The sequence below is a fragment of the Peromyscus californicus genome, unplaced genomic scaffold, assembly GCF_007827085.1.
Source record: "Peromyscus californicus insignis strain IS unplaced genomic scaffold, ASM782708v3 Scaffold_18__1_contigs__length_77618521, whole genome shotgun sequence".
Lineage (NCBI taxonomy): Eukaryota > Metazoa > Chordata > Mammalia > Rodentia > Cricetidae > Peromyscus > Peromyscus californicus.
The window spans coordinates 34,839,691-34,862,868 of NW_026294480.1; the positions used below are offsets into that span (position 1 = coordinate 34,839,691).

General features: G+C 42.2%; 1 protein-coding gene across 3 annotated transcripts in view; it reads right to left on the minus strand.

The window, feature by feature from the left end:
* Window positions 1-3,281: 3,281 nt before the first annotated feature.
* The window catches only part of Rgs7bp (regulator of G protein signaling 7 binding protein), a 100,655-nt gene continuing 80,758 nt past the window's right edge, over window positions 3,282-23,178 (minus strand). For all 3 annotated transcript variants that reach the window (XM_052743234.1, XM_052743235.1, XM_052743236.1), the window contains exons 5-6: window positions 18,551-18,621; window positions 3,282-8,761 (exon numbers count right to left, since the gene is read on the minus strand). In XM_052743234.1, coding sequence (XP_052599194.1) covers window positions 8,670-8,761; window positions 18,551-18,621 — 163 coding nt within the window. In that variant the 3' untranslated portion in view covers window positions 3,282-8,669. The remainder of the gene's footprint in view (window positions 8,762-18,550; window positions 18,622-23,178) is intronic.

A 23,178-nucleotide genomic window follows, 5' to 3' on the forward strand; every position in this document is an offset into this window, starting at 1 on the left:
GAACCTGGGTCCTTTGAAATAACTGTCTATGCTTTTAACTACAGAGCCATCTCTCCAGTCCCAGGGGTTATGTTCTTTCATACGTTTGTATGCAACTGTAGTGAGTTCAACTTCCTTTATTGTCCTCTAGCATCCAGTTGTATGAGTACATCACAGTTTACTTTATGTGGTCTATTGGTGGGTCTTGGAATTATTTTCAGGTGTTGGCTATTACAAATAATGGCAATATTGCATCCCTCTACCTGTGGCTGTGCTGTGGATTAATCCTTCTGTACACTGTGAAAATGTGTGGTTAATAAAAAGCTGGCTGATAGCTAGGTAGGATTTCTGGGGCAGAGAGAATGCTGAGAAGAAGGGCAGAGTCTGAGGTGTCATGAGCCAGATGCAGAAGTGACATGGGAAGTTCATAGATAAGGTAAATGAGCCTCAGGGCAGCACATAGATGAATAGAAATGGTTTAATTTAAGTTGTAAGAGCTGGATGGAGACAAGCCTAAGCACTTGATCAAGCATTTGTAATTAATAGTAAGTCTCTGTGTGGTTATTTGGGAGCAGCTGCTGTGACACAGAAAAACTTCCTTCACCTACATCTTTGCCAACACTAACAAATTTATTTCTGATGGACTTAGATACAGGCATGAAATTATTGTGTCATATTATACATGAATGTTCTAGGACAGTAGATGCTAACAGTTTTCTAAAGTGTTTCCTATGTGCCAAAATACTCCTTTATGTTCTCATTATGGTTCAGCAGCCACCCCTACCCCTATCATGAGGTCTGGGGGTCAGTCACCCCCATAAGTAAGGAAACTCTTTTCGTTGCCTGCCAGTTTATTGGCATGAGGAATCTAAAGTGACCAACTGTGGTAAAGTACACTGGTACTCTCATCCTCTCCTCTTGAAGATCTAGGACATTGGAGCTGCTGCTCTGTGGATGTGAAGATGATCTTGTGTTATCTGCTGGGAACATCACTGATTTCTCTTTAACTTTCTGTGAGGAACTAACTTGGGGTTGATTTTTGCATATGGTAAGAGGCAGGGGTCATGTTTAGCTTCTTTCATTGGAAACTAATAGACATGTCGATTTGCTCTCTCACATTCTCTTATGTTTTTGGTTGTGAGCCTAGCTTTCAAGGGCTGAGCCATCTCTTCAGCCCATCTCTCATATTCTCACACATCCTCCTCTTTCTCTTTCCTTCTGGCCTCCCCCCAACCTCCTTTTAATATCAGGCTCAAGTCCAGGGCCTCATGTATACTAAATATTCTTGTTGTCTTTCTGTTGATGTGATAAAACACTGACCAAAACCATGCTTGTGGTGCATGATTTTGTGTGTGTGTGTGTGTGTGTGTGTGTGTGTGTGTGTGTGTGTGTGTGTGTGTGATTTTAGCTTACAGGTTAGAGTTCATCTCTCCCGATGCCACCCAGGAAAGCAAGGCAGAAGCTTGATGCAGAAACCAGAGAGGAATGCTATCTATTGACTTGTTTCCTTCAGCTGTCTTAGCTACCTCTCATATACAACTCAGGCCTACCTGCCACAGTAGGATGGGCTCTCCAGCGTCAGTCAACAATTAATAAATCGCCTCCCAGACATGCTCGCAGGCCAATCTGGTGGAGGTTGGCCTACTTGAGGTTCTTTCTTCCCTGGTGACTCTGAGTTGCTCCAAGTTGATAGCTGAGGCTGCCTATGACAGAAAACAAGGTTTCTTCTCTACTAAGCCTTTGTTTTAAAAACAGTAGGTAAAAGTTCCCTCCTGCTCCCTCTAGCCTCCAGCAACATCATTCAAATTCTTATTTATTTATTTTTAAATAATAGAACTTTGGTCCTAAGCAGATAATTAGATTGTCATGTGGCTGAACATCATATGACATTGGTATTATCCATTCCTTATTCTGAGAAAACCGAATGTTGAACAAACAGGTTATTCTTTAATTTATTTATTCATTATTTATTATTTTATTTTTATTTATTTAATATTCATTTATTTATGTATTTATTTTTGTTTTTTGAGACAGGATTTCTCTATATAACAGCTCTAGTTGTCCTGGAACTTGCTATGTAGGCCAGGCTGGCCTCAAACTCACAGGGATCTGCCCACCTCTACCTCTCGAGTGCTGGGATTAAAAGTGTGTGCCACCACCGCCCAGCTAACAGGTTTTTCTATATACATGTTCACTTTATTAATGTCTAAAGACAGATATGGCTTGATTGATTTTCATAGGTGACAGTACGGAGGTAAGTGGTCTAAGCCTGTGAAGAAACTTCTGAGACTGGGCATGGAGATCCAGACTTCTAATCTTACTTACTTGGGAGTTTGAGGCAGGAAGTCTGCCATTTCAAGGGCAGCCTGGGCAAGCCAATGAAGACTCTGACTCAAAAAGTAAACAGAGTGCTGGAGATGGAGCTCAGTGGTAGAGCACTCACTCATCCAGCAAAGCCTAGTACTGCAGAAAAGAAAAGAAAAGCAACAATAAACAAACAAATTTCTGTGATCCGGGTGTGGTTGCATTTCTGGATCTAGGTGATTGCTTAACCTCCACACTCTTTCCAGAAGGGATGAAAGATGAGAACCATGCCAACAGCGTGAAGGGCATCCCTCTGTGGAAGGTGACATGCTTTTGCCACATCCTACCACTTGGCGTTCAGCTTTGGGGCTGTGCTCATACCCATGAACATCTGAGAAAGCCAGCCTTTGCACGAGGAGGTCAATACCTCTCAGAAATGTGGAATTCTGTTACCAAGGGAGAGGGGGAATGGATATTGGAATAGTGGTGACAGGATCGTTCTTGGTGGCAACATCCTGAGACATAGGCAGGGTTGCACAGCTCACCAGCGAGCCCAGCACTTTGCCCTTGGAAAGCTTCTTGGGGCCCATTCCTATTGGAATTTGGAGATATTTCTTTGGATGTGTGGACACTTGCAGGAGTATATGTGTGCGTCCAAGTGCAGACTTGTATCCTTGTATTAGAAAAGAAAACAATCGCACGCTGTTTTCTTTGGTCTTCCTGTGGCTGTCAGATGAGCTGGGCTTAGAGATTGTTGCTAGTGAAACAGCTCCCAAAGTCCTTTCATCCCTCCTCTGTTGGTTCCACAGGTTTTCTTCCCCTCCCTTGCCCCCTCCCTCTCTCCCTCTTCCCTTTCATTCCCGATCCCCTTCTCCTCTATCTTCTTATGTTGCTCTGGCACTCCGTCTCCACATCCCACTGCTCACTTGTGCCAAGGAGAAAGTCAAACAAGGTTGGAAAGACAGGCAGGGGGCGAGGACAAGCGATGACTCAAAGTGTCTGCTTTGTGTATTTTTTGAACTTTTATTATTAGTTTTTATTACACAAGTAATACATGTTCATTGTAGAAAAATTAGAAAACACAGAAAAGCAAAAAGAAAAATAATCACCCATAATCCCACTACCCATGGATAACTGCTATTAACATTGTAGTGTATGGCCTTCTAGCTTTCTTATGCATATGTATATATATATATACATACATAGATATATTTATATGTGATTTTCTTTTTATTACAAATATTGTATCATACTATACATACTGTTTTATAACATGTTTTTCATTTAATATATATTGTCAACGTCAGTGTTTATTCCCTGAAAAAATTATACAGATACTACATGCTCATTGTGAAAAAGTCAGAAATCACAGATATGCAGAAAGAAAATACAACTGCTCCTAATCTCACCTCCCAGAGAGAAATCCTGTAGGCGAACATCCTTTCAGCCTCTATAATGTGCACATGTGTAGGCATGTTTTTAAGAGGGTACTTCTCCAGAAATTCTCCTACTGCCCCCTTTCCTCCCTTTAACAACATAGACTGCACATTTCAATAAATACACATGGTGAGCATTCTGAATTGGTGCACAGTATCCATTGAAATGATATACCATATTTAACCATACAAATGTAGGAATATTTACAAAACATCCTTTCTTGTATGACTTTTAAACTAATGAATAAATGCATCTCAGCTCGCCTTTTTTTTTGCTGAATGTTAAATAACATAATTGCATTTATTTAGTGTGTGTGCAGATTAGAGGCTAACCTGCTAGGGAGTCAGTTGCCTCCTTCCACCATGTGAGTCCAGGAGGGGGTCTAGCTTGCTTGGTGGCAAGAGCCTTTCCCTGTTGACTCTTCTTGCTGACCCATTGATGAACATTTAAAAGGAGAATTTTCCTTAATGTGAAATTACTGAGAGTGCTTGAAAAATATATAGTACCAAAATATTTTCTGGAAAGGTTGGATCAGTTTATGCTCTTGTTGACGACAAGAGAATGTTTATGTTCTCTTACTATGTTTATAAGAGAACTTGAATGATTTATACACATGCCTTTCTGAGTTGTTCATATGTGCAGTTTTTGCCCCTAGTAAATTCAAATATGTTCAATGTTATCGGTGGATTATTTTAGCTTGTGGTATATTACTTACTCCCTTGATTCCTTTTCTTGATTGGAATCTACTGGAAAGTTTGATTCTTTCTCTGAATCACAAAATACTTTTTATGCCATTCATTCACTATCCACTCATTCAATGACTATGTTTTCATTATTTGGTTTGTGCACAGCACTATGTTAGGAGATGAGATAACAATGTTAAGCAAAATGTATGTGATGGTTGCCGTTCATACTTTCAGTTTAGTGGGATGAACCAACAATCATACAAGCAGTACTGGGAAAAGTGCAAGTCTTGTAAACCATTGAGACCTCCCCAGAGTGCTGTGGTTATTCATATAGTAGAGCTCTAATTTCTTTCTTGCATGGATTGCAAATATTATTTTCTCTTAATTTGGCTTAATGTTTATGTATAGGACTTTTACATTCTTTTAAAAAATAGTATCAGTCCAACCCATCCATCTTTTCTTTATCACTTCTTCCTTTTTGGTATTATGCTTAGAAAGGCTTTTATCTCCCACATTAAAATGACATCTTCAGGGATATGATGTCTTTTTCATGTTTTTTATTTATTCATACATTTTAAAATGTGAATATTTATTTCATCTAGAATTTATATTGATTAAGTTATGGACCCAATTTTGCTCCCAAGAGAGGTTAACTAGTTATTCCAAATAACTTACTTAATCATCCAAACTTTTCTCATATTTGAAGTGTAGTGTACTCAGTTATTTTCTGTTATTTAATGTACTGTGGGTGCTGTAGTTAGTTATAGCCATTTATTGTGAGGCTGATATAATAGCACTGCTCTTCCTCATTCTACCTGTAGTTACAGCAAAGGTAAGTGTTTTCAGTCGTGATTGATATTCTAGAACAAAAGGAAAACGCAGATATTGTTTAGGCACAGATGTGTGGGGAAGAGTCTTAGGCTGCATGATAATTCTTAATTATTTCAATCCTGAGACTTTCACAGTCTGGAAGTCTTAATGGACTCATTGTTTATCTGGTCCATTCACAGGTTTTCTAAAATGAGATGCTTTGAGTATTTGCTTTGTGTCAGTTTGAAGCTTAGCTTCCACGAGGTGGCAGTATTGCCTAAATCTGAGCGTCTTAACTTTTCACTGGCGTAAGGAGGGACTCAATGGTCGGGCGGGGCTTGAGAATTTTGCATGGCATTAGGGCCCTGCTGCTTCTACAGCGTTCTTTGTACCTGAATAATGAATGGCACAACAGGGCAGTTTGCAGTGAGTCTGCATCTAGACGCTAAACATCGGGGGTCAGACATTAAAGTGATACTGTGGCTTTAAGGCTACTTCATATGTCTTTGGGCCCAACCCCAGCTGATTTAGAGCCCAGGAACTTGGTTTTAAACAATACGTTTGTGGTGGAGTTCAGATGATGTTTACTTTGATACATGGTGATGTTTTACAGGTCCCCCCCCCAAAAAAAAAAAAAACAAAAACAACAAAACAAAACCATGTATTCTTTATAATTTGCAGGAAAAACTAAAAGAGGATATAAAAAGTATGGTGCTAAAATGAGTGTGTGCCACACACAAAAGAAGTGTCATCCTTTTCTGTTTGATGCACATGTGTTTGTTTGTGAGACAATAGTCAGTGTTTTCTCCTACCCCAGATCGACTGGTTGCTTCTGGAAGTGTGAAGACAATTTCCTGCAGGGAGAGGAGGCAGCAGAACTTTATCTCATGGGACCACACCTGAGAAAGTCCACTGGCAGGTGACAGGAGAGAGGGGCAGCTCTTACTGGATGCACTTGGCATATCTAAGGGGAGGTGGTGAATCACCGTGGCAACCACGAACCAACATAGTTATCAGAACTTTGATTACTAAATGTTGCTTTAGGACCTGCTACTGAATGGTCGTCTGTAAATCTTGGAGTGTGTCTATGGGAACTATAAAACTGAGCGAAGGCTGGAAAACAGGCACTGAATAAAAGATAAGGTGCTTGGACTATATTACCTAAGATACGGAAGTCTGGCTAGGTAATTAGACAATCCCCATCTCCATGAATAGCTACCATGACCTTCTCAGACATGGAGGTGAGACCTGAATTTTTTTTTTTTTAACAGTCTTTAGTTGTACAAAGGACAATTGCACAGGAGGTGTTATTATCACGCTGAGACTAAGAAGAGAGCGAGCACAACCGAACAAAGCAGGAGCGATTTAGGTCAGGCCTCAACAAGGGTGTGCTGCACACAGGGGATTTTATCCGTGAGTTTGCATGGATTACTAGGAACGAGGCCGAAGTGTAGGGATCAGTCCTTTCAGAGTGTGCGACAGAACAGAGACGGGAGCTGAGAACATGCCCTTTAGAAATGATAGCTCATAAATGAGGTAACCTCAGGGGTTGTCTCATTTGAGATGAGCTGTATTCGGGAGCGAATACTAAGCTTCATTCAAGATGGCGGGCCAGGTGAGTCGGGAGGAGTTCCCTGCTTTGCAAAGAGTCTTTAAGTAACACATTCCTTCCATTGTTTCATGAACATTTCGATTCAGGAAAACTATAATTTTCTCACACAATTTGTCAAAAGTACTTCTTTTACTGAATCTAGTCATACCTGTAACAATGCATTAGTTACCGGCTCGGTGGAACATAGTGTGGGGTTCCAAGAATATGGTCAACAGTAACTGGTGGAATTGAAATACAGACCAATGATAGACTTTGGAGGCCTTTTCCATCCCTGAACTCTTGGATAGGAGAAAATCAGGTGCTGTATGATTTCCTTTCTAGGTATTAGGTTGAACTACTTGAAATTGCCATTTTTTATATAGGTCAAAACAGTCAAATATCAGCCATTTCATAGAATTCAACCCAATACAATAATTATCCACACTTTCCATCTTCTGTAAGGTGAAAGGCTTTAAAATATTGTGTTCTTAGGCCAGGATATTAGTGTACACATAAGTGCCTGCCTACTCAGGGTGGGATTAGAGCCATTTGAAGCTAGTTTGATCCTCTCAAGATTGGGCACTGGTACCTCCTGTCTGACATGAAGATTGTCCAGAGAATGGAAAACAAAGCAAGAAGTGTGAAGATTCATCTTCCAAGTCATGGGGAATTCTGCCTGGGGAAAGGGCCAAAGGGAGGATAGAAGGAAAACCAGGATTGTACCGTCTAACAGGTTCAGTGGAAGAAGCGCATAACAGCCGTGAGCAGAGAAACATAGCGTGTGGCTCCCTCTTTCCTAACGTACAGTATTGCTTAATGTGTCCTGCTCTCAAGATGCTAGACGTTAAGACAAGACACAGAGTAACACTGGAAAAGCCATATCTGCATAGTCATCTAAAATGAGACAAGCTAAGCTTAACTAAAACATTTTTTTCATTAATAATGTAAAATATTAAAGAGTTTTATGATCTGAGCTAATTCCAGCATGCCCTAAAAGATTTAACATTATGCTGATGCGCGGACTCCATGCTTCAGATTTCAATTCAAACGAAATGTGATAATATTCAATTTTACATCTGAGGGTAATTGTATATGTTACTACACCATTTCCTAACTGGATAACTTCATTTTCCAAGAAGCTTAAAAAGACACCATTGGATTAAAAGAAAATTAGTTGCCCATATGCATTGTACGAAGATACTAGGATCCCTGTGTATTTACAAAATGTATTTTTCACATATGGTTTTGTTGCATTATAACTTAAGTTTTTTTTTATGTTGACACTTAGATTCTGACAGAATGGAAGACTATATGTAAATGAGTGCAGAGAAAGCAACACATGAGGTGGTGTGTGTTTGGTTAGAGTAGTATTTCTAATGATACTCATAGATCGCATTTTTAAACAGTTTTGCTGTTTTAAATAGATTTCTATGTTTAGAGACATCTTTCATATCTGATAAATTGTTAACATGAAATCAGCAAGAGCTACAGATATACTATTATATGTGAAATAATTTTTCTCTGTATAATACATTTTAAAAAAGCTTTAAATAATTTAAAAATCATAATTCTTGCATCTGTCATGGCATGGTTCAGAGCAGACATGCACAATGTCAACTTTTTAAAAATCCCTTTAAAAACAGGCTGCGCCTTTTTGAATCTGTTCTTTTTTTTTTTCTCCCTTGATGGCAGCTGCTTTCAAGTGTAAAATCATTTAAAAGGGCAGGGAGAGGTGGATAAAAGTAATAAGGAAGCATAGAAAAGGTTGGCCAAAACCATTCTCGGTGTTCCGCTGTGTGGAGGCTTCCGGCTCTGGGGTGTTTTTCAGGTGATCTTGGCTGTGAGTTTCCAGGGGGAACCACCTAGCTTGAGACAAGACAACACAACCCGAAGAACCTTCTCTTCCGTCTTCTCACCATGGGGTAGGGAGTTAGATTCAGAAGGCTGCTGTCATCTGTGATGGACAGAACGTACATAGGAGTAAGGAACAAACAAAACAAGCCGCTGCTTAACAAGTGGCTTTAAAAATCCATCACCCTGTCTACCACACTCTAAACCTCAGTGATGTTAATATTTTGGACCAGTTAGAGGCTATCTCAAGCACTGAAGGACTTTATCAATGCTTTGTTTTTAGAGGTTATCCCCAGAAGTGCTGTTAGAGGCTATTCCCAGAAGGACTGAAGTAGTGTCCTTGGCCTTCTCTCACTTCGGATGCCTCCATCAGTTGAGGCAACCAAATACATTCCCAGATCTGGCCAACGGTCCCCTGGGACAAATATTCTAAGACTGAGAATCCCTGTTTACAGTTCAATTGAAACTGCTCAGAGACAGCCTTTCAGTTGGGAGAAGTTGCACATACCTTAATAGAAGCAATTCAACATCTGAGTACTCTTGGCTGGTTTTGTAAGCTTGCCTTCTGTGACCCTCATCCATCACTCAACCTCACTAAACTTTAATGTCCAGTGTGTGAATCTGGGTTTAATAGTGAACAATACTTAAGTGAAGATTATAATGAACTAACTCAGTTAAATAGATAATTTAACTATTTTCCTTTGCATAGGACCATTTTCTTGGTTCCATTCTACTTCCTTCATGTCTTGGGAAGAAATTCCAGCTATTTTCTGTTATGTCTTTCCACATCTATATGTGCATATGTATGGAAAGGCATATATGTATATATATACATACATATACATAAGACATATGTATAAACACATAACACACACATATATGCATTAGGTTAGATTGATAACTATTGAATCAACACTTTGGGGGTCAAAATTTTAGCATAATAACAAGCAGAGGAAGAAATGAACCAGAAGGCTAACTGGTTTTCCCTAGCTGGGTTCTTAAAACCTCCTGCAGTCTAAAAGGAAAGGAGTTAGGGAGGTTCTGGTAGAGCAGAATTGGCAAGCAAGGGTCTCAGAGACCAGAGGACTGCAAAGTGTTAGCTGGAAACCACCAGCAGGGGCAGAGCTAGCGCGTGGTCTTGATGTGACAAATGGATGGTTGACACTGATGGCCGTCAGGTCAGGTGGCTTTTCAGAGTGGGGTGGGGTGGGGGGTCCCCTTTCCCACTGCCCACCTTAAAGGAGATGGAACCTTGGCCAGGGGCACTGTCCAGTGTTAGATGGTGGCATGGATACAGGGAGGGGGCACCACAGACTGACTGTTTTGGGCTGGTTTGTGGTCGAGGTTTGCTTTTCTTCATTACAGAGCTGGGATGCTTAGGAAACGGTTGAGGACAAAAATAAACCTTGGCTTCCTGATCCTCTCCTGAAACTATTTTCATCCAGGTACCTGAGTGCCCTCATCTTCCCTAAAGTCTTTTAAGTATCAATGTGTTATGCTTATTAGCAAACGAATACTGTTCACCCAAACTGACAGGGGATCTTGGCACTGGTTCAATTTGTGATAAATTTAGCTGTACCCTGAGATGCATGTTTAAAGCAAAGGAGAAAATGGACGTCCAGCTGGGCACAGCAAATGACTCTAACACAGTCCCCTTTCTTGTCTCCAGTGATTAAAACGCCCACAAAACTCGAATTCTTTAAATGTGGAGAAAAATAGGTTCATTTTTATCCTTTTAATTGTGAAAAAATAATTTGCAATAATCTGAGCATCAATATTTTGAGAGCTAAGACTACAATCTCTTTCTTCTATATTTAACTTGTTTCAAAAGAGTTAGGACGCTGGAGAAAATGCCAGGCCCTATGCATGAGCATGGGCATCACTGTGCAGGGAGAGCTCTCAGAGGCCAATCATATTTTTAGAAAAGAAAGGAATCATATATAACTCAGTCTTTCATCATTTCTGGGACTCTTATTTTAACTACCAAATGGTCAATGAACTTAACCTAACTGGATGGGGCTTTGAAGAGTAGCTCAGGATCTCTTTAGATAATGGCTATACTTCCTGAAATTCAAGTTCATTGGCAATTCAAGGCTTTTTGAGAGCAGAGTCATCAAAACTAGGAAGATATTTATAGATAAGAATGATCTCTCTCTCTTACTGACTTATAAGATCTATCATCTAAACTCCTACATCTCCCTTCATTTTTCATGTGCACTGTTCACATCACATAAAGAAATGTCTACTGTACATTATAAAGGAAAGTATGCATGCATGTACTGGTCCCATAGGCTATGTCTTGCTATCTTTTTTTAAATGTTAAAAGCACAGAGGTGTCATACACAAGTCCGGAATTTTCACCAAGACTGTCTTGTTTACAGTAAATAAAGACTTCTTTCTATAGATGAGCCTTTTATACTATTGACATTCTTCCTATTCAATCTTCTCTGTAGGTGTGTGTGTGTGTGTGTGTGTGTGTGTGTGTGTGTGTGTGTGTGTGTGTGTTGTGCACACTCATATGTCTCAAACACACACACACACACACACACGTATATACAGGGTATCTATGCTGCATAGATATGTTTCACTCACAAGTGGACACAGTCTTAAGATGGATGGGAAAATGCTGACATTAAACAAAGGTCATGTTACCTATTAAGGATGACTACTGGCTTGGGGTGTCTTTGATGTGCATTTTTCACACGTTTGCCTAGCTTAGAGCTTGTCTGATCATCACCTAGGGCTGAGGAGAAACAAGAGCTTGAAAATCCTTGGCACAAATCCAGAACAGCTTTCTACAGCCTAGGAAGGCTATACGCGTAGTGAGCTCTACAATTCTTCAAGCAGCAAAGGTTCCCCAAAACCTTTGAAGCTAACTGAACTCCAGGTAACGATGTCTCACCACTCGGACTACTCCTGTCTCTGAGTTTTGAAGGGCTGCTGAAAGAATGTGAGCAAAATGGAATATTTCCTGACTCACTGTAAAAATCTCTGGGCAAATTCAGATGAGCTTGTTAGGAAATTGTTGATTTTTACTGTAAATGTATGTTTAGATGTGATGTGTTAAGGCTCCTATTAGTTATTTTTTTCAAAAATACACAATTTCACAAAACTGTAACTAAAGACAACTTGAAAATGAAAAGTGAGAAAGGAAATGGAGGAAAAAAGTCTAGGAGAAAGTGAATGGAACAATAGACCAGGAAATTTAATTGTCAGTAAGTCCACGGACCCTGGAATCTCTTAAGAAACAGTGATGCTGTTTCTCCATTATTCGATTTCTTCTTGCTAACATTTGCTATGTACATGACATTTTGAGAAAAAAGGCAGACATAAAACTGAGAAATTTTCAAATTATAATCTGAGTTTAAAGCTGTGTTCTCAGACACAAATAAGAGAAATGATTAGACAGGAACTATGGTTGTCATTGTCCAAATTCTTCTAGTCATATATATGTATATATATGCACATATATTTACATATATACAAATATGTATAGGGAACACATTTTGGAGGACTCAGTGGCCCTCAAACAACTGTATTAGCATCATCTGAGCCCTTTGAATGTACAGATTATTGACTTCACCCCGCATGTTTCTCAAACAGTGGGTATGGTGTGGAGCCAGAAAAGCAGATTTTTCTTACAAGTTCCTAAAGCTACTGATTGTAGCAGTACTTTCTCATTGGGACCACCAGCCCCCAAATAATGATATGGAGATTTATTTTTGATTATGAAATCTTGGCCTTAGCTTAGGCTTGTCACGCTAGCCCTTATAACTTAAATTAACCAGTTTCTATTAATCTACCTTCTGCCATGTGGCTTTCTACCTTTCTTTCATTCTGTTTGTCTGACCCCTCCATGTCTCACTGGCTTCTTTTACACACCTAGATTCTTCCCAAGTTCCTCTGTTTCCCTGGAAGTCCTGCCTAACCTCTTCCTGCCTACCTATCGACCATTCAGCCCTTTATTCAACCAATCAGAAGGTGCCCTGGCAAAGATACGTCTTCACAGCGTACAAAAAGATTAGCCTACAACAACCGATGTTGCAAGTCCCAAGAGCAGACACTGAGCGCTAGTAAATTAACAGAAGATCTACTAAGTGCTCTAGGATATGCTTAATTTGATTGTCAACTTGATGCGGTGTAGAATCATCAGGAAAACAAATCTCCAGATGAGTCAGTGAGGGTTTATGTCATTAGTTTGGGTGGGAAGATCTACCCTATAGGTGGGCATTAGTCCTCCATGAGGCCCGGGACTGAATAAAAGAGAGAGATGAGCATCATACTCATTGTTCTCTTTTCTATGGAAACAATTGGAGCAGCAGCTGCTGATGCTTAAAAGTTACCTAAATATGCCCTCTTTCTCTAGCTTCCCTACCTTTACATGTGCTTCCCGCCCCCTAAAGCCTTTCCTGCTGCCACCCTTCTCTGCCCTTATGGGCTGTATCCCTTGGAACTATAAGCCAAAGTAAGCTGTTTTGTCAGGTGTTTTTTTTTTTTTTTTTTTTTGGTTTTTTTGAGACAGGGTTTCTCTGTGTAGCTTTGCGCCTTTCCTGGAACTCACTTGGTAGTCCAGGCTGGCCTCGAACTCACAGAGATCCGCCTGGCTCTGCCTCCCGAGTGCTGGGATTAAAGGCGTGCGCCACCACCGCCCGGCACATTGTCAGGTGTTTTTTAGTACAGTGATGAGGTAAGTAACTGAAACACCCTGTGCGGAGTAGTGAAGATACTACCAGATGGGTTTGAAAAGAAACATGGCCCCTGGCCTTAAGGAACTTTTCTTGTCTCCCGCTGTGAGACTACATTTACAAAAGCACAAGAAAGACCCAAATACAGTGCTGTTTGCGGGGGCAGAGGTGTTACTTCCATTTAGGGAAGAGCACCATTCATGGAAGATTCCTGTAGGCCGTGGTGATCATTCTTGGTCACGGGAATGAGAACTCGTGTGTTTGTTCAAGGGGGTAGGCCTTCTGAATGAAGGGGATAGTATGAATGCAGATACAGGGCACCAGTGGCAGCCTACTTCAGGTTCAAATAAACAGTCTAGTCAGGGTGGACTGAAAGGTTTGCGCAGGAGGGGTAGTGTTGTGGGAATTCACTCTGTCAATGACTTTGGAGTGTCTGGCTGGATAGAAGGGCCTGAGGAGGGGGTGCATGTTCACTCTCTGGGGGTGGTCAGAGACTGGAAGGCTGGTTCCATTCACCCCCAGGCAGAACGGAGGACAACAATGGCTGTTTGCTTTGTTCTGTATCCTGAGTGTATTTCTCCCCATTTTCAACCTTAATAAATCCTTGATACCCTTTAACGGACTCTCGTGGATTCGCTTAACAAGTGGTGCACAACGTTGTTAAATTACCCACTTAAATTACCTACATAGGCCCACAGTCTCTTGCTTCTCTGCGTTTACATATGCTTCCCTTCCCCCACATCCTTCCCTCTTTGGTTGATTGGTAATCTCCCCTTTGAGATTAGCTTCGGCTACTTATTTATATGCATTTTCTGAGTGCTCCATGCTTCTGACTTTCTTCCTGTTCCCATTCCTTCTATAAACAATTATCTGGGTAGATTAACTGCTTCTGATCCCATCTTCTTGCCATGCTAAAAACAACTGTTGATGAAAATCTACATATATTTATCCTTGCTATCTCTTTATCTCCTGTTCATTGAATAACTCCCCTCAACCAGGCTTCCCTGTCCCCAACTCCAAATTGGGTGCTTTGCTGTCACCATCAGTGACTACCTTTCTGCCAAATCCTTCAGATTTGGCAGTTTTTATCCAGTTTAATCACCCTGCATAATTAGCCATTCCTTCCTCGCAATTTTTTTTTTTTGATTCATTTTGCAATGCTCTTTTGATTCTCTTCTTCGGATCCCTTTGTGAACGGCTCTTCTTTCCCCTCAAGCCTTACATTTTTTGCATCACAGAGCATTCTCTTGGCAAATTTCCCGTGGACAGTTGCAGCTGTCTGTCGGGCTCCAATGACCACTGTTCTGAAGATACTCAGATCTGTTTCCGGTTTTCCTGGATCATGTCTTCCTTCAACACTATTAACCATTGAGCATCACCCTTACTTTCATGTCCAACACTGTGGTCATGTTCTACCTTGAGGGCTCTTGCTTCCTTCCCTCCACTTAATGACCGATGCCGTCATTCACTCTGCTATCCAAGACTGAACCCAGATTCATCCTTGATTCTGCTTGCCCCCTTATAAATCATATCTGACCTGCCATATCTTCCTCCTTAGTCCCCTGACATTACATAATTATCTGAAGCATGTCTCGTCTGGAATACAGCGCTTGCCTCTTAACTGAATCCTAATCTAGAGCAGATTCCGTTCCTATGGATTCTAATGCGTGCCACCAGCAACTGGATTCCACGCCCGAGTGAAGACACCACCACATCCCACAGACCTCGTTAAGTCAGAATTGGAGCAAAAGTGAAACTGTCTTTCAGGCTTAATCTATTTCTGCTGATTTGTTTTGTTTTATAACAGCGTGCCTTTTAGAAGAGGCTCGCCCTTCACTCCCCAGCCTCCTTCCAGCCTTTGTCAGTAACCTTGTGGGCTCCCCACAGGTGGTTCCATTTGTAATCCATTTGACACAGCAAGCTGATCATAATTAATGAAGCTCCCTGCAGTACTGCCAATGACCCAGAATGGAGGACAGGAGAGTCACTGAAGCAGCCCGAGGAACAGCTGAGCCGGGAGACCTGGACATTGCCTGCAGCCAGCCATGGAGGTACCACAGAACAGGGCAGGGGCACTCTCCTCCTGGGTACCCACGTCTCCAAGCTCAGGATGGAAGGACACCGACAGAGAAGGCAATGTACACAATGAAGGTGCCTCAGGGATGATTTGAATCCCTGCCCTTGGCCACTCTGCTTTCCTTCCCATTGAAAACAAACTTCAAGTGAACATTTGTTGAGTAGGGAGTGGGGGAGACATAATCAAGTCTTGAAATGAACTCGGGGCCACTTCTAAGTGGAGAACTGGAGGCTGAGCTGGCAGGGGTTCACACGGCCAGCAGTCCAAGCACAGGAAGCCAGGACCATGAGTGACATCTTCTCCCCTTTTCTGTTTCTAACACACATGCAAATGGAATAAAAACAGAAAGGAAATCAGCCAGAAAAGAAACAGATGGCTTGCTATAATGGTTCTCAACCAGTTAGAACCAGCTTTTGAGAACAAGGTTCTACATGAAAGAGCTGGAATAATTTTTTCCACACATCACTCCATTTCCTGCACACCTTCACTCAGACCTGCAGAACACACAGATTGCCAGTACGAGGAGCCTCTGTGGCTGGCCATCTCGGTTTCCGCAGTCAGAGGGACAAATCTGGATGATTTCTGAAATGAATTGAATGGCACTGCCATATGTGTCTGTCAAAAAGTATCTCAAGAGACTGGTGATCCCTCCCTCGGGGCCTGTCTGGCCCCTTCCTCCGATTCTCACACTCCTCTGCCCACTGACAGCATGCTGGGAGTGGAGGCCAACTTGCTAAGTGTTTGAATTTCTCCACAGAACGAGATGCCTGCATTTCCAAAAGCCCTTTGCCTCAGCTAGTCTTTTGATTGTTAGAATGCGACTGAATCACTTCCCGAATACATCTTTGTATTTTCATTTTTCCAGATGGATTCATGATTTAAGACCTGGTTTTATTTACTTGGGCGATTATTTCCTTTCATGTTTTCACTAGTAGTACCAACACTTACTGCTGTTGCTCTTTTATGTTACAAATGCATTGAAAGGTCCAATAATTTTTCTGCTTATAGAATATAAAAATATTCATTATTATACCTCCTATGATTTTTGAAAATTACCTAATTAAAATGAAATTTCTGTTTTTGTTTTCTGTCAACACACAGAAATTCCGAAATGGCCCTGCAGACTAGCACTAATTGTGGAAGGAAGGCTTAAAATGGGTTCACATAAAATAGAGACTTCGTGGCATTCATAAAATTCAGACTGGGTACCATGGGAAGTTACCCTCCTGGAAAGCTGAATGTGTGGTTCAGTATCAGGACAGGGTAGTCCATAGGGGGCTTGCCAAACCTATTGATCCTAACATGTGCTCCAAATGTGATGTCCCAGAGGCCTGGGCTCTGGCCTGGAGCTCAAGATTTGACATGGATATGATCCGTGGTCTTTGCAAGCTGAGTTCTACTTGCTGCTGGATTGGAGTTCTAAGCACTTCTGAGTGGACCAGCTAGTTAATGGTAAGAGCAGTTTCCACCAACACGGCAACAGCAAAGTGTCCCTTTGAGCGTCTGCTGTTTGTTAAGATTGATGACAGGCATATGGCGTACTGCCTCTTTAATCCTCAAGCCACCATCTGAAGCCTTCCCCCAACCAGGGACAAGAAATCTGAAATTTCCAGAAGTCCAACAGCTTGCTCTAGGTCACACGATTGAACAATGACAGAGCCAGAATCTGAACTCAAGTCTAACTTTAACTGAAGCCCTTCATCCTAAACCCATACTTCTCAGCAGCTTCGTATGTGTGGTCAGAGAAATCCTCTGTTACTACATGTCTTTCTTCCAGTACTCTAAAGCACACTGACTGACTGGCTCCGAGGGTGGGGGTGGGGGCGGTTGGCCTCCTGAGCAGGCTCTTGGGGCTTGCTTGGAATGACCTGCCTCCTCCCCTGCCCCCTGTTCCGACCCAGGCCTCCAGCACAGTACAGCCTATGCTGCTTCTCAGCCTTTGTCTGGTGCTCTCGCCTGCCTCCACCTCTCCACCTTCTGCTGAGATGCTCTCTGAGCCAAGAGGCCCTTCAGCTCCACTGCCAAGTCCTCCCTCTCCCCTCCTCTTCACTCAGCTTCACTGGCTCCCAGGCAAACAGTGTACCATCCTCTCTCCTGCTTAGGCTTTGTTCGCTGGAAATAGGGGGAGCTTCTTTCTTGTCTCTAAAGAGCCTTTCCCATCCTCTTGGTACCACTTTCTGAAGCTAATGTTTTGCTTATGGCTGCTCTAGCTAAGTATGCTTCATGTAAAGCACTTATTATTTACTTTTGGGCACAGCTTCATCCCTGGAATCCTGCAAAGCTGGGTGAAGATTTAATAAACATTTATTGTTTGTGCCAGGTGGTATTCTGTGTTCCAGGCTCCAGATACGGGGGATCCAAGAGTTAACAAGATCAGGACCATCCCTCATTCTGGTGAGTATCCCTTTCCATGTCTGTGTCAGGTTGTATTCTCTCAATCAGCTCTACAGATGGGCTTCATGAGTTCAAATCCACAGCCCAGTCATTCTACTATAATCTGTATGACATTGAAAAAACTTACTAATCCCCATGTCTCAGTTCCCTGTAGATAAGGAAAACTGTAACAGAATCTCCCTACATCATTATTATATTTAAATGGGGGGCTGGGGATACAGCTCGTGGTAGACTACTTGCCTAACATGTAAAGACCTTGCTTTAACCCCTAATATGAGAGAAAAAAACCCCAAAAGAATTATATAAGCCAACATAGCTGATACATATGAATTACTCAGGATAGTGGCACACTGTGTGTTCCTAATATATAGTAACTCTTCTCATTATTATTTTTATATAATTGAACATGTAAATGGAGATATATTCCTCCACTAGTCTATAAACTTTATGCAGGCAAGAGCCATGTTCTTGGTCCTATTGTGGAGGCACATCCGGTGTGGTGTTTTCTATGGTGCATGACAGGTCTGGCAGGGATATGGGCATCCTCTTTCAGATCAATGTATCTTTCTACCTCCATCACCGAGATGACATCTCATCACTTTCTCTCTAAGGGAGAGAAACGTTCGAGGCCTTCCTCTCTCTGTGGAAAACACTTGCATTACCTTGCTAAGAAGCAGGTTCCAAGGTCAGCATGTTAAAAACATCCTCTGCCTCCAAGAGACGTCCCAGGACTCACCTTGATTTTTCAGCGGTAAAGGCATGGTTTCCCTGAGTTTGCTTAGGAGGTTTTTCATTTCTCGCATGTCTCTGTAAAGTCGATAAAGAGAAAGAAAACTCAGCTGTGAATTTCCCAAATGAAACCTCAAGCGGTGTGTTCTACAGGATGAATACAGGGTAGGTACATCGAATCATACCAGCTCTAGTTTCTAGCTGACACAAATTGAAATTACTTTGCTTTTATAAGAAAGAATATCTGAGAGGGTGGGTTGCAGAAGAAATGGAGTTTCTTGCCAAATGTTTCCTCAGGGGGGATTCTGTTCCAGTCCTCAGCATCTCTGCCTTTGGTCCTACCTGGCTGAATTCAGTGGAGAGTTTTTATATTGAGGACAGTACTATGGATCTATGGGGAGAGGCCAAGGACACATAACTGGAACAGTGGGCCCCTGGGGGAGTCAGGTTTCGGGACGCACCATTGAGGCTTACGGCCAGATGGCTGGGCTTCTGTGCAGATTACTTGCTGTCTGCTATTTTAAGACTCCCCCTTGTCAAGAATTGAATATTAGCAGGACAATAAATTATTATTACTATCATTACTATCATTGTTGTTGTGTGGTACTAGGCATCAAACCCAGGGCCTTGTGAATCCCAGAAAATCTCTCTATCAGTGAACTACATTCACAGCCCTTGTTTCTTTGAGAAAAGTTCTCAGAGGATGGCCTTGAATTTCTGGCTCTCTTGCTTCAGCCTCCTGAGTGCTGGGATGGGCTTATGCCACCAGGCTTGGCAAGAGATACATTCTGAGACCTCTAGAGAAGAGCTCTTCATAGTAGAGATACTGGGAGAAAAGCCATTGGGGACCATTGATGACTTGAAGTCAATTCCCAGGACCCACACACTAGAAGAAGAAAATTGACTCTTGTAACTTGTCTTCTGGCCTGCACATGTGCAGTGCAGCACACACATACACACATCACACACACACACACATCACACACACACACAACTTGTCTTCCCAACTTCATGTGTATAGTGTAGCACACACATGAACATTCCTGCATACCTGAGTGCACATAAATAAATAAATAGATAGGCAAATACATTTCTTTAAAAACATGTTTATGGGGGAAGAAAATTCTAAAGTCGAACTAAAGCTGGTTGAATAAGCCTGTACTTACAGCTTCTCATGAGTAGAGGCAGGAGGATCAAAAGTCTGAGGCCTACCTGGGCTACAGAGTGATTCAAGGCCAGCCTGAGCAACTTAATGAGACTTTGTCTCAAAACAAAAAATTGAAAAAGAAAAAAAAAAGAGTGGGGGGACTGAAGATAGAATGCATGGGTAGAGCATTTACTTTGCCTGGGTGGGACTTTAAGTTTAATATCTAGTACAACTAAAGAGGAGAGAGATAGAGGAGAACCCCCAAATTAGAGACTTTATAGCTACTATTTTTCATTTTAAGTTGAGGAAAGATCCATCATGCAATTTCCAGCTTGAAATTTTCAGTCTGTCTCACAAAGCACCACTGTTCTGTTGAGTAGCGTTGGAGGACCACTGTTGGGAGAGGCCACAGACCCAAGCTGATCCTCTCTCTCTCTCAAGGTTAAGATACAAAAGGGAGCTCCAATAATACCAAAAGGATATTAGCTCAATTTTGTTCATAGCAAATTCGTAATAGCCAGAACCTAGAAACAACCTAGATGCCCTTCAACCGAAGAATGGGTAAAGAAAATGTGGTTCCTTTACACAATGGAGTATTACTCAGCTGTTAAAAACAATGACATCAGGAAATTTTCAGGCAAATGGATGGCACTAGAAAAGATCACCCTGAGTGAGATAACCCAGACCAAGAAAGAAAAACATGCTTTGTTCTCCCTCATAAGTAGATATTAGCTGTAAAGTGAAAGATCACCAGGCTACAATTCACAGACCCAGAGTGGCTGGGTAATAAGGAGGGTCCAAGGTGGGACACATTTATCTCCCTGGGAAGGGGAAATAGCTGAGATCTCTTGGGTGGACTGGGGGACAGGTGGGGATGGGAACTTGAGAGATCAGATTGCAGGATAGATGGAGGGGGAGAGTACTGAAAGAGATAACTGGAAGCTGAGGGGGCAGGGCATTTCAGGGTCAGACGGAAACCTGATGCAAGAGAAACCCATGAATCTACAAGATGACTCCAGCTAAGACTTGTAGCAATAACGGACACGTAGTCTGAACTGACCATCTCCTGTCATCAGATTGGTGACCACCCCAATTGTCATCAGAGAGCTGTCATCCAGTAACTGATAGAAACAGATGCAGAGACCCACAACCAATCATTAGGCTGAGCTCGGGGAATCCTGCTGAAGAGAGGGAGGATGGATTGCAGGAGCCAGAGGTATCAAGCCCATCACAAGAAAACCCACAGAAACAACTAACCTGGCTCTTAGGAACTCACAGAGTCTGAACCAACAACCAGAGACCCTGCATGGGACCAACCTAGGCCCTCTACATATATGTGACAATGTTGTAGCTTGGTCTACTTGTGGGACTCCTAACAATGGGAGCAGGGGCTGTCCCTAACACATTGGCTGGCTCTTGGGAACCTATTCCTCATACTGGATTCCCTTGTCCAGCCTTAATACAAGGGGAGGCGCTCAGTCTTACCTCAATTTAATATGCCATGCTTTTTTGACACCCATGGGAGGCCTGCCCCTTTCTGAACAGAAACAGAGGAGGAGTGGATTGGGGGGGGGAGTGAGGAGGGGAGGTGGAGGGAGGGAATAGGAGGAGAGGAGGGAGGGGAAATTGTGGTCGGGATGTAAAATAAGTAAATAAGAAAGAAAGAATAAACAAACAAAAACTAAAGGGAGCTCAGGTCTCAGGCAGCACTGACTGGAAAAGGAAGGGAAAGCAGCCTGGTGAATGGATAGAAAGACCCCTGGAGCATTCGGAATAGCATCCAAGGGTGTGAGGCTGATGGAGTGTCATGGGCACAGCATTCAGATGAGGCAGCAGGAAGACCGTGGCACCCGGAGGCGGGGCCACCCTCAGTCGTGTTTCCACTTAAGATCGCCAGTCAGGTTGAATGGGAGGGGAAGGACGAAGCAAGCACCCCTGGGACCTAGTCCCATTGTCACCTTGCACTGAATGATCCCTGGGCCTCCCCTGCACCCAAGCAGAGAACCTGATAGGGTTGGCTTCCAGAGGAGGCAGTTGCCAGTGATTTTTTGAAGAGCTCTCCTGGTAAGTTAAATGCCAGATCAGTTTGAGACCCATGGAGCTTGGCAGAGAGAAAAGGAACACCGAAGAAGCTCATCTCAGGCTTCCCTCTCCCTTGATCAAAATCTGGACTTCCATTCTAGCCAGCAGCATTGCGAACACTGCAGTCTATCCAGCTCTACATTCACTGCCATGTAACATTGATCTCTCTCTCTCTTTCTCTCTCTCTCTCTCTCTCTCTCTCTCTCTCTCTCTCTCTCTCTCTCTCTCCCATTCCTCCCTCCATCTCTCCCTCCCTCCCTCTCCCCCTTTCTTTTCTTTATTCTTTTTTTCCCCTTTGGTTTTTTTCGAGACAGGGTTTCTCTGTGAAGCCCTGGTTGTCCTGGAACTCACTCTGCAGACCAGGTTGGCTTCAAACTCACAGAGATCCACCTGCCTCTGCTCCAAAGGGACTAAATGTGCGTGCCACCATACCCAGCAATTTCTTAGAGCATGAGGTATGGATCTAACTGCTATCCGAGGCTTATGAAAAGGAAATGGCCTTGCAGATGGCTTCTGCCCTGACCATGGCATTCTGACAGATGCACTCCTTTTCTCTGGGAACAGACCAGAGAATTTTCTATTTATTTATATAAAATAATTTATTTCTATAAATTAAGATACATGACTCTGTCATCATTTGTTCATATTTCTATAAAATGGAGACAAACAAGCTTTTGTTTGAATTATTGGATATTGAAGTGTATACAGGTGATATTAATAGCACACAATTACCACATGCTCCAATTTCCTATAAACACAGAAATTTGGTAATTAGCGTTAGAATTATATTACAACCTGAAAGTGGAACCACAATGGCTATAAATGCCATTGTGTGTTCCATTTCTAAAAATAAAAAAAATAAAATGTTCATTATCTTGTCAGTGACTCATACACAGAGAGGAACATGGAGTAGAATCACCCCGTTCATTCAGCTGCTTTGTGCCAGCTCTAGGGATGTTCATAGGAAAGGGCATAGGCATTACTGTGAAGGCTACACAGGACCTCATCTTTTACTTCACAGAATAGTATTTTCAACATGTTGATGAGATGAGGTCCTTGCTCTTTTATCATTATTGTTTCCTCAATGAAACAGAATCACCATAGCATTTTTCCTTCCTAGAGAAAGTCCCTCTTTAGCACTAAGCTGTGTAGGTCAATGCATTAACTCACTCTGACTCCTAACATGCCATCAGCTATATTTCAGGAGAGGAAAAAGAGGCTGTGAAAATCTGTGAAATGGTCAAAATGCAAAGTAGGACATTCCAAATACCTTAAACCTAAGAATCTACTGGAAGTATCTTTGGTAATTTAGATTCTTTTCTCTCAAACGAAAGGATGGTTTAGGAACTGGCCGTTGGGTGAACTGTGATGGAAATAGGCCTTCCCTTTTCTCTTCTAAGAAGTGT